General features: G+C 42.7%; 1 protein-coding gene across 1 annotated transcript in view; it reads left to right on the forward strand.

Moving 5' to 3' along the window:
* Positions 1–2424, forward strand: part of LOC8037381 (venom metalloproteinase antarease-like TtrivMP_A) — a 56589-nt gene extending 54165 nt beyond the window's left edge. The window contains exon 14 of the mRNA XM_040221669.1: positions 2144–2424. Within this exon, the coding sequence (XP_040077603.1) occupies positions 2144–2296 (153 nt within the window). The 3' untranslated portion in view covers positions 2297–2424. The remainder of the gene's footprint in view (positions 1–2143) is intronic.
* The last annotated feature ends 9761 nt before the right edge of the window (positions 2425–12185 follow it).

A 12185-nucleotide genomic window follows, 5' to 3' on the forward strand; every position in this document is an offset into this window, starting at 1 on the left:
ACTCACTAACGGCAACACTCACTCCTGTGCACCAAAACTTGTTGCAAACATAACACTGAAAACTACCGTCCCAATTTCCCCTCTTCTTCTTCCGCAAAATACTGGACCATGTATTATCGGGTTGCATCTTCGATTACTTTGAGAGTTCAAGCGATTTTAACCCAAGCCACCACGGATTCCGGCGGAGGCTATCAGCACTCACACAACTGAGAGAAAACCATACCCGGCGGAGGCTATCAGCACTCACACAACTGAGAGAAAACCATACCGGATTGTGCTACTTCACGGAAAGAGAGGGGACAAACGGATGCAACCTCTCTGGATCCTTCAAAGATTTTCGATCCCGTTCCTCATGCGTAGCTAATTATGAAGCTGGCATACACCGGTATAAGTGTAAAACTATCGAGAAGAATCCAGAGCCTGCCTCACCTATCGCACTACGTTTTTGGAAGTGAACTGTCCTTGAGCTAACAAAGTAAAAGTCACGTCGGGCGTTCCTTAGGGGTACCTGGAGGAACGGATATCATTTCTAAGATATATTATTAATATTGTAGATAACAATAGCTCTAAAGTTACCACTCGCTTATTCGCAAAAGACGGATTAATTAATTCCTGAATGTTGTGTCCTGAAGATCAGAGCACTTTGAAAGCTGCTTTAGAAACTATAAATTGGTAGTGCAGGCGGTGAAAAATGCAAATAAAGAGCAACAACGATATTCCTAAGAATCGCACTCCAATCTGAAAACGTGCATGTTTTTTTTTATATTAACTTGATAGTAGTCAATAGCGTTCGCCAGTAAATTTAAATACCTAGGTGCAGCCATGCCGGAATATATCAATTGTAAATCATACACCGACAATTTGACAAGAACCGCCAGAAGAAAATGTTGGCCACATTGAAGAAATTTGTTAGAATCTACTAAAGTACCCTTTCTTAAAGGAAACTGTGGTTCTCGAGACGGAACATCAAATTAGCTACAAAGGAATCAGAGTTTGCAGACTACTAAACATCTGTACGCCTTTTTAGAATATGCAAGCTCCGTGTAAAATCCCTATTAAAAAGATGAAAAATAAGAAGAAGTGTGAAGGATTTATCCCATCCCTATTTATAACATCCACATACCGAAATAATGAGTACGTCAGCGCGATGCTTACCCAACTGTACTAGGCGCCGCTGGAAGAATATAGTAGACTGACCATATTGTAGCTGCTTTATTTTATGCAAAACACTAGGTTCAACACAGATTCGCTGCGATTTTTAAGGTTTCGCTCTACTATAGAACTTCTGGGCAGCCATAACCCGAAATGCTGATGCAGATGAAAGCCCGGATCGACCTTTTTAAGTATTCTATTTTTTTTTTTTCGAGGAATATATCCGAGTGAGGCGATGTGAGCACTTCTTTTTAAGGATCGGTGATGCCGTGTCGCTAGTAGTCCGGATGGTTCCGATATCAGGGCACGTGGCAGTTTTCCTCGTCGATGGCAATCAGCTGTGGCGACAATCAGCCTTGAAGTGGGGGTGGCTACAGCAAAGATAAGTTCAAAATTAGCGTGCAAAGTGCTAGGCTGCAAATCCCCGGAATGTCTCGTATTGCGTTTACATGCATTAACCACCTTGTTGCTGGTGCACATCCTCTTACATTACAACGGGCTACAGTCAATGCTACATGCAGTCAGGGCAAATTATGAGGAAGTTAGAACCCACGTGGTATGTTGCTTTATGGATGAATAATTTCTCCGAGATACGCAGCTGGAAAAGCCCACTGGAGCAATACTCCACGTGATGTCCGAGTGGTTCATGAGTGGACTTGGCGGCACATAGTGTTGAATGTAGTCCTTCGTAGGATGAGTTGGAGTAAAGAATTCTTTAATTAGGGACACCATTCCACAGATTCTGGAACGTTTTGCCTGCCACGCCATCGGAATGTTTAAGACTTCGTCATCAGAGTTGCTATTTAACCATGCTCCTTGTGATTTAAGACTTCACGCTTTAGGGCTGGTATGTCTCTTAGCAATGCGTTTAACCACTAGTCAACCATTATTTGCTAGATTATGTAAGTTTTTTTTCGTCCAACCTGCATTGCTGAAATGTGTCAAATTATTCGCATTTTGAGTTCCTAAATTAGAATTATATTTTTTGCAGATATGTAAACGAGGGAGGTGCGGAAACCACAGCGCTAATCTTCCTCCCCAACCGACTGTGCCAACAACCTCAACAACAACAAGAGGCAAAACTGCGGCGGCCATGAATTATAATTACCCCGATGATAACACTTCGAGTTTTTACTTGTCATAGGGCAAAGCCCTGCTTTAAGAAATAACCACCTGACCCATACGCAAACGCCGATTAGATTCTCAAGCGAAAGTAGAGAAGCTCGTTATTTCGCGAATTCAAAATGTTTTAAATAAAACGCTTACTGAGAATGCCTTCATTGAATGTATATCTGGTAAAACTGATAACCAAGGACTGGTTCAGTTTAAAAGTCGTTCAATGGAACGAGTGTGAGTGTCAGCATTATATTTGTTTGTATACATCGAGGTATTACATTTCTGCTGACCAAATGTTTCGCTTGACGAACAGATTTTCCTAGGCTCATTTTACATAAACGCTAGATAAAAAAAATATACAGCTTGGGAAGATCATACTTTTTTTGTCGGATAGAAGACATACTTTCGTCTCCGTCGTTTTTAACTTGGTCAAAGAGTATGCACTGGTTTATATAGATTGGGCTTCACGTGTGGAAACCGAAAATGTATTTCCAACTCGCATAGAAAGTGGGTCAATTATGCGCTGGGCAATGTATAAGAGACTATATTTTTTTTTCTTGAAATATCGAAACGTGTCTTTTAGGATATCTATAGATCGCGTCAAAAATAAGGGCATAAGTGCCATAATCATTGACTACCTAATGCTTAATGCGAAATAATTAACTGTCTCACGAGGTTACCCGGCGTTATCAGCTTTTGAATCCGCGCCAAACGGCACCTTAACTCACCAGTCCAATGGAGAGAAGCCTTTATTCTGTAGAATCGAATTGATGGGTACCTTCTTATTGGCAGGCGCGCGTCTGTTTCAAGGAACGCCACCCCATGGCGCTGCGGTCCGGCACCTGTGGAATTAACACGGGTAATGGCTCGTTCAAACTTGTGGATTCACAGGCGAATCTGCTGGGAAATTGACGCCGGGAGGGGGAAATCTCTGGCCGGCGTCGGAATATGCAACCGCGGGAGCCATTGGTCCGAGACCGGTTTTGCCCGTGGAAAAGTTTTTCACGCCGTCGCAGCCAATCAGAACGCACGGAGGAAATGGCGCTTGCATGCGTCACATTCTGGCACGTTGTCTCCGTTTGCTCGTTATTTTATTAATGCCTTCTCGTATCGCCGAAAGAATGTTGGGCATTTTATCGGCACAGTGGGTCAGCGTTAACTGCAAGAAGGAGCTTGTGAGAGCATTTTTCCAACACCACGCGAGCCAGGGGGAGTCTGCCCTGATATCCGCAAGAGACCGAAGCCGCGCGAACGCGGCGGGTGGCACAAATGTGAACGGCGACGTCTTTTTCCGCCCAGTAAAATTGGTGGGCGACAAGAGAGTGTTTCGCAAGTGTGAACACGGCCTTACACGGTGGCACTGGCTCACCGGAGGTACCGAAGCCCAAGGGGGGGGGGGGGGGGGGGGAAGGGGGGGGGGGGGGGAGAAGGGGGGAGGGGTGCTTTTCTTAGCGTTGACGAACACGGCGGCACCTTAATACTCGCACCGCAAAATTCGAAGGAGTACTCAGCAGCGTTCAATTCGACACTCATGTTTTCGCATTCACAAGTTATAAGTGTTTAGGTGTCCCTGGAAATGTTTCTATGTTACTTTCATTTATTTGTAGAAACTGTAGCCCCGTTAAGGCTTTTGCAAGGTGGGGATTATAAGAAGAGTGCGATTGAACAAAGATAAAAACGGCACACAATACTAAACAACATAAACATCGACATCAATCGTTCTCAACGGCACACAAAAATTAAAACAATGGCCTTCATTTATTTACATTTCGGGTTGTGCGTTCGCATTCGTCTACACATTTTAGGAACTTGTTCTCAAATGACAAAAAGGCAATGATACAGGGTGTTTAACTTTATTTTGAACACATTTTCTTGGCATTTAATGTCATATATGTCTGGTATGTAACCGGTTTCGCTCTCCGGTGCGTGAAGCCGTCACACGAGTACTTATTCAATGCTGAGCTAGAACTGGCGTCTTGAATTATTAATCACGAATGCCAAAGAGCAGCGCTCCTGTCATCCCTGATTAGACACGAGTTCCAGCCAAACGTCTTGCTTGATAAGAAAATCAATGTCACGTGACCTCCAGTCACGTGACATATACATCGTTTTCGCTTTCACACTAAATTTGGTGGCAGAATGGACGTAACACGAGCGGACGTCATGGGGACAATATGCATGTCCACTTTTCCAACTAAAGTTAGAGGCAAAATTGATGTGACATGAGTGACATGAAAGTCCGCGGCTTACACCTTTTCGAGAGAGAGTACGCCGGAGTCGCGTAGCTTCGAGCCTGTTCGTTATTTATCGTGTCGGAGCGAATACTGGCCCTGTGTTACTCTTCTGAGCCGCCCGTCCTGCAAGGCGACCCGAAATCAGCACGTCGAATAAATTTTCATAGCAGTTATAGATTAAAAATAAATAAATAAAAATATTTCGTAGGCTTTCTATGTCCCCCTATCTCCTTTTTGCATCGAGCCGCTGATCGGTTATCAATTTCCGGAAACTCCCGAAAACGAAAATACTGGATGCGCCAATGAATTAGTGGCTTACTTGCATTCTAGGTGATCAATGTTTGGTTAGTTCGAGTAAAAAAAACACTTGAACTTCATGATATCGGTGTCCTAGCTGTCACTTCATGTCGAGCTTAAAACGAGCCATGTACTCTAATGTGCCTAGTGTTGCCGCAGTGATAATGAACGATATACAAAGGATTCGCATTATCACTTCATAATGTACTGATCTTATTTTTCTTGTTAACATAAATATTCCTTTTAAATTATATAGAGAATCAGAATGAATTTTTCCCGAACTCTGAGATGGGCTAGAACGGAGACTAACACAGACAGTCTGCAGTAGTCGCCAATTCCTCGCTGATCATTTTAGGAAAACCTCTATGGCACTTAGAGGTTCTTGCATCAATGGCAGCTCTGAAATTGTTACTATGAACTCATGTACTGACGAAGCAAACATAACACATTCAGCAAAATTATTGGTTATCCTTTTTATGTTTGTTTTAGTTCTCAGTTGAACGACTCGTGCCCATACGTACCAGTGACCACCATGAGTATTCTTCACATAAATTCCTAATCGTAATATCCTAAAAATGTAATAGTGTGCAAGCTCGTGCCCACGTTATTGCACCATAAGTTCGGCCGCTAGGCTCAACAATGAAGGAGTAAGATAGGATAAACCGCCCACTCACTTTTGAGCAGCACTTTGGTGCACGACAAAGAAACTTCAGTGTTTGTTTACTTTTTAGTTTTGAAACAATATCTTTAAAGTCTAGAACTCATACTCTGACATCTACGGCAACAAAAATCATCAATTGAATAAAGATCCTTTCGTCAAGGCACGCAGTAAAGTTGCTAGGCAGTAAGTTCATTACATATTTATGTTTTGTATTTACGAGTGAGCAATGTAGATGTTGAGCATGCTGGTTTCTAATTTACAATAAGAAAAGAAGGGCAAGGAAGGCAATCCTTGTCTCATAGTCTTCCATGTCCCTCTCCTTGTCCTTGTTTGTTCGTCTTCCATGTCCCTCTTTCGTTATCGTAAACAAGTGAGCACATTTAACAAGAAATAGACATGTTATGTACTTGCTGACCGGCATTTCAACTTTTTCATTGCCACGCACAGTATGTAGGCTCCTGCTGGAGACAGATCTGGAGGAATGCAAAGTTGAGTTACTGAAACTCTGCACTCCTCGATACAAGGAAATGCAAGAAAACGCCGAGGGAAGCGATCCACTCAGAAAATTTAGCAGGCATTCACCAGGGAGGCATACTCTATTGAAAATCCGCCTAAAGGCCCACTAAGGCTTCTTTTTAATACTTCGACGCGTCTTTTAAAAATATTTGAGGGGTCTGGCAATTTAGTAATTTTCATCAATTCCTAAAGGGTGTAAAAGACCCGCCATAAATTTTTAAGAGGCCTGTGGGATCCGTGCCAATCCTTTACGCGAAACAGTCTTGTACACCTTCCTAAAAAAAAGTAATCGATTACAATTACTATTAGTCTTGGCTAAAAAGTATTCGATTAGATTACTTGATTACTCGACAGCAAAAGTAATTGGACATTACTTTAAGAAGTAACCGTTACCTTTCCAATTACTTTATTGTGTGAAGACTTACATCTTTAGCGCTCATAACAATGAACTAGTATACCTCCAAAATCGAGACCCTGCTTGTCACAAAGACCACATAGGGGCAATAGTGGGGTCGTGACGTGTATTTGAACTGGCTTTGCTATATTTAGCATCCGCTTTAGACATTCTTCGGTTCTGGCTCTCCTATGGACTGCGAGTAAGTACCGTAAGCAGGATAGTTTTTTTTTTACTTCTGTCTGTGTGTGCGAGGGGCTAGTTTGGACGAAGGACTTACAAAGCTACATTACGCTCCCTTAAACTTCGCCCTGAATGGCCTTTGTCACGCACTGGGCTTCCCTGGGGCTTCGCAATCCCAGTCCCAGCTAAAAAAAAAAAAGAAAACGGACATTTCACAGAAACTATGGATACAAAGGGGTTGGCCTCGTTTTCCTAGGAATCCGCAAAAATCTTTTTTTTTTCTGTTCGAAAAAGGAGGCAAATTTTATTTTTGTCGTTTGAGAAAAGAAAGGTGTGTGTGTGGGGGGGGGGGGGGGGGGGGAGGGGGAGGGGGGATTCGTGGGGAAATAGTAATGGTTAGAAGTATTTTTTTTTTACTTCAAAAAGTAATCACATTACTCTTGTGATTACTGCCTAATAAAAGTAATTAACTGATTACAAAATTACTACAAAAAGTAATCGATTACAAGTAATTTGATTACTTGTAATCCGTACGGTTCAAGTCTGACGCGAAACCACAGCATTCAGCAAAGTCGCTTTAAGGGGTCTCTGCGAGAGATTATACGACCATTCGGCATATTGTGTCGGGTGGCCGCAACGAGCGTTGGAAATTGAGGAGACGTACACTATCCCTCATTTCTGTGTCTGCGTGGTCTTTGTATGTGCTCACAGACTGGACTAGGCAAGGAAGAGATAGAGAGAGAGAAAGAGGTGGCGCTTTCCCGTTTCTCAAAGACGCCCAGTCCTCGCTCACGAGGGAGGGACGGTGAGTGGAGGAAATGGGTGAGGGACTTTTTGATGTTGGTTTTTGAAGAATAGCTGGTTTTAGTCTGTCGGTATACAGATATCATCAGAAGCTGGTCGCTCTGTTTTTTTTTGTGTGTGTTTTTTTTCGTCAAGGAGCGCAAACTATATGCACAACAACAAGCGGACGCTAAGTGTCGGCTTTCCATCTAACGCGTGGGGTCTACCTTCTAGAGCAGCTCAGCGTGCGGATTAAGAAGGTATCTAATTCCCCTGTTTTTTTATTACTGCATTCATTTATTTATTTTTCGCTTTATTTCTAAATTTGTCTCCAAAATACACAACAACTGCCTGTACCCATAGGTGTGGAGGCTAGTCCGGGGTCCAATCGTAATGTAGGTTTAAAAAGCGGCAGAATGCAATAGACTCATGCAATGCGAAAAAAAAGAAATCACGTTCTAGAAAGTAATTAGCGTAAAGGCATTTCCTTATTTGATTGAATCTTTTTAAGGAGGGCACAAAGTTATTTTCCAACTTTATATTTATAGGTATTTTATTCCAAACTAGATCACCATAAAATTCAATCAGCCTTTGTTCATATGCTTTATGGCATGGCGGTAAATTAAACATATAATTCGCGGCAGCCCTTGTTCGTCTTTTGGGAGGTCAAAATAAGTTCAAAGCAAGGGACTCATTAGACGCTATGAATTTACAAACTGTTTGAGAAATTTCTAATTTGTAAACACAGCCAAATGGGAACACGTTTAGCGATTAGAAGATAGGTCTACTAGGGATAGTTGTTGTTGAATATGTTATGAATCCTATCGCCCGTTTTTTGCAAGCGAGTTACCGGATCTAAGTATGTAGCGTAATTATTACCCCAGGATTCAATAAAATAATCCAGCGGACGGTGGACAAATGCAAAATAGAGTATGCGCAAAATAAATAAATCAAAACATTCGCTTGCCTTTAATATTGTATAACAACCGTATGCATGTTTTTAGAACACATGTGCATAATTTGGCTTTTCCAGTGCATATCAGAATCAAACAGAACGCCTAAATATTTATAACAAGTAACATGTTGTAATTCCATATTATTTAACTGTATAAATACCTGTAAACATTTTCGACGGACATCCGTCTGGTTAGGAATGATTATTAAATCTTCAACTTTGAAACTCTAACCAAGCTTTATTAAAAAGCAAAAATCCCGACGTTTCGGAACCAACTTGGTTCCTTGATCACGGGTGACTGTTTTTGTCCCGCGGAACGGCCTGCCCACGAACCCGAACCTCGGGTTCGTGGTTCGTGGTTCGGGTTCGTGAGCAGACCGTTCCGCGGGACAAAAACAGTCACCCGTGATCAAGGGACCGAGTTGGTTCCGAAACGTCGGGATTTTTGCTTTTTAATAAAGCTTGGTTAGAGTTTCAAAGTTGAAGATTTATAAATACCTCGTCGCGATTAATCGCCATTTTCTTGGAGTGAAACACTTTATACTTAGATTTATGTAGGTTGGTTTTAAGTTGATTACTCGTAAACCATGTCAGTACCCTAGTCAAATCCTCTTTGATTGTATCCTGAAATTCGCCTATTGTATCCCCAACAATATCAGTGCCGTTGTTGCGGAATGTGAATGGTCTGCATTAAAGACTTTTTATGAAACTTAGCAAGACTGTAAGTTTAGAAAGCTTGCTCATACGTAAAGACAGGGGACGGGACAACATATCTTTCAACTTTTAACAAACAAATGATTTATTGCCGGGCGCCTCGCCTTCGGAACTCCGCTATAGGAGTGGGAAATTTAAAAGGAGGGTAAAGGGGAAGAAGGGGGCAAGACAAGGCCCCGGAAGAAAAACGGGGGGAAAGTAAGCCGCAGAGACAGCGGGAAGGAGGGGACAAGAGAAGGCATCCCGATTTCCCTCTCAGGAGCAAGGACCACTCGCCCGGCCCCCCGAGGTCGTCAACTCCGGTCTCAGGGATGTCACCTCCCTCTCCTACAGCGACAACGAGGCCGACGAAATGTTCTTCGGCGCCTCTTTTATGGCGTAGGCTTCCACGAACTCGCGCCCGTAGCGGTTCTTATTGGCCCCCAGAACACGCGCGGACGGGAACTCAGGGGCACATGGAGCGCAAATCATGAGGTGATGGACCATGGGTGTCGGGAGTCCTTGTCGTTTTTTGCTATTTCTCTTTCATGCAAGACTGTATTTACATATTTGCAGGGAGTACTCGAATACATGTCTTTCGCTCGCAGTCTTGTTGTCATGCTTGTCATTTTCTTCTTCTCACGACTCGTCCGCGTTGCCCCTTTTTCTTTTCCTTTTTTTTTAAATTTTATGTCGGTTCGGCATCTACAGCACACCAGGGCTCTTGTATTTCTTAAGCTAACATAACACCTTCTTCCAAATATGCAACATCCTCCCCGGGGGAAAAGGTGTGTTGAGTTTATTCACTCGTCGAGTTCTAGGGGATAGAGAAGTTGCACGGGGAGGGGAAGAGTAGTCCCTCTGGGCGGTTGTCCCATACACGAGCTCACGGTGACGTCACCGTGACTGTCTTCAGCATTTCTCTACGTCGGCGGATGTTAGTTGCGCATTCGTGGTTTTAGCTAAATGGGATACTGACAGTGTGCATTTGTGCGTATGGTGTACATGCTTGGTTTTTTCGTAGAACTACCATTAATCTAAGGAATTTACCCAGCGGCATTGTCACAACCTCGAGATATATATATATATATTTTTTTTTTGCGGCAGACAACTTGGTTGTCACTCTTTTTGCTGATCGCTTTTGTCTACAGCTGCTTGCCCCCGGGTTTCAGTAAATGTTTCTTCCTGTGGTCTTGTCACTTACAAAGTAAATGCAAAACTCAATGTGTGAAAGAACTTTCCAATAACTGCATTTGTGTTGTATGGTTCGCAGTTATTCTGGCGCCCCAAGGGTTGAAGGGATGAGGAAGTTTGAAGGCTGAATAACTGAGGTGGTATGAAGCGCCGAAGAAGTTTAAAGGGCTGAGAGGTTTGATAAGCTTGATGGGGCTTGAAGTGCTCAGAATGTTCCGTAACACATCATGGCTGAAGTGTTATTTTCAATATTCGACAAATCTTAAATTAAAGTTGAAATTATCCACTCGGGACGTCTAAGAGCTGCTTCAGGTGGGTAATCTTCACATCACTTCGGTGTTGCTGGCGAGCTTTTTCTTAGGGTGTGTGCATTTTGTGCCTCAGACGATGCTATATGCCATCGAAGGCAATTCAAGCTCTGTGAATGTTACGTGACCTTCGGGAGCTCTTGGTCAGGTGATAAATTCACAGTGATGAATTGGCTGAGATGGCTCAAAGTATCTGCTGTAGCTCAGAACAATGTGAAGCGGAGAAACAATACTGACACTGAGAAGAAATTGCTGGGATCAGGTCCAGATAAAAATGTATGCTTGACGTATAGTCTCACAATTCCTTCGCAATCCGTCAATCGAAATCAAAACTTTGCCACTTTGCTCTGTGACCAACTGGTTTCTAGAATGCAAGGTGTGCGTTGTTGAACGCAGAGTTTTATGAATGTGGTCTATAAGAGACAGCCAATTGTGCTTTGAATTAAGAAGTGTTATCTGTATAGACTTTATTATGCAAAGAAAGTTTATATGACTTGACTTGCCCTTGAATAACAGAATCAGTAAATGTCAAAGTGCTCTCTAATATAAACTCATTCGCACACCTTTACATTCAACCAATTGTTGTAGATCGGAAGATATTAAGCGCAGCGTTTGAGAGAAAGTCCATCTTGATTCTTACCACTTTTTCTTCCTTTGCCGGTTTTTTACGAGCTCAACGAACTTCCCCGGGCCACCATTAACTATGTGTGTTGAAGGATGTCTCGTCTTGTTTGTCAGCTGAAAGACCCCCTTCCCTCTGTTCAAATTGATTACTGTATTTTCCGGACTACACTCCGTAGACTTTACAGGCTTAAATTTTTAATTTTACGGATTGCGGAAAACGTACAAGTGTGGACTGCAAAGGGATTTTTTTTCTAGATTTTTCTTATGACGGGACGTGACAAAATTTGTAAATAAAAACGTGTAAATACAAGTGTGAATCATGCAGAAGCATGATTCAAGCTTCTTTGTGTGCTAATAAAGCAGGGATTTCTCGAGGTGTGATGGGTATGATCATTCTGATGCGTGGACTAGGCACCATGTACAGACTACGTAGCATAAGCAGTCTAAAAAAACGTGTTTTTGCAACCAATATTTACCCCTGCGGACTATCTGCTAGGAGCGTACTATAGTCCAGAAAATAGGGTAACACCCACATTATCATACCGATCCTACCTAGTCACTTGAGCTACCCGGGGCGATGCAGAGACTCGTGTCTGTGATGCCCGTGACCAACCTTTCTGGATAGTCCAATGTGGATCTCAAAATCCCCGACGATACATTGGATGCATGGCACGTTCCACTCGGAAATCACGTTCAGGGGCAGTGTCCAGACGTATTCATACCGTAGTCCCTGTTTCACATGTATTCCAAATAAACAACAAAGAACAAAATCAACGCGCCCGCAACGTCAGCCATACCAACACCATGCCCGTAACAAAGCAACGGTAGTCAACTAAAAAAGAACACCCGAGAAATTTACAAACGTTAAAAAAACGAATGAAAAAAAAATCGGAAAAATATAGATGCATAAAAATTAAATTATAGTCTGTTCACGCCTAAGCTGATGGTGCGGTAGTATCTACGTACAAGAATCTACGTGTTCGCCGGACAAGTCATACACATCGATTTTATCAGTGACTTTTTGTGGCTGCGTACGTGTGAGGCATGGCACACTATTAGCAGAATGGCCATTGCA

The sequence above is a fragment of the Ixodes scapularis genome, unplaced genomic scaffold (assembly GCF_016920785.2).
Source record: "Ixodes scapularis isolate PalLabHiFi unplaced genomic scaffold, ASM1692078v2 PGA_scaffold4__175_contigs__length_147842914, whole genome shotgun sequence".
Taxonomy (NCBI): Eukaryota; Metazoa; Arthropoda; class Arachnida; order Ixodida; family Ixodidae; genus Ixodes; species Ixodes scapularis.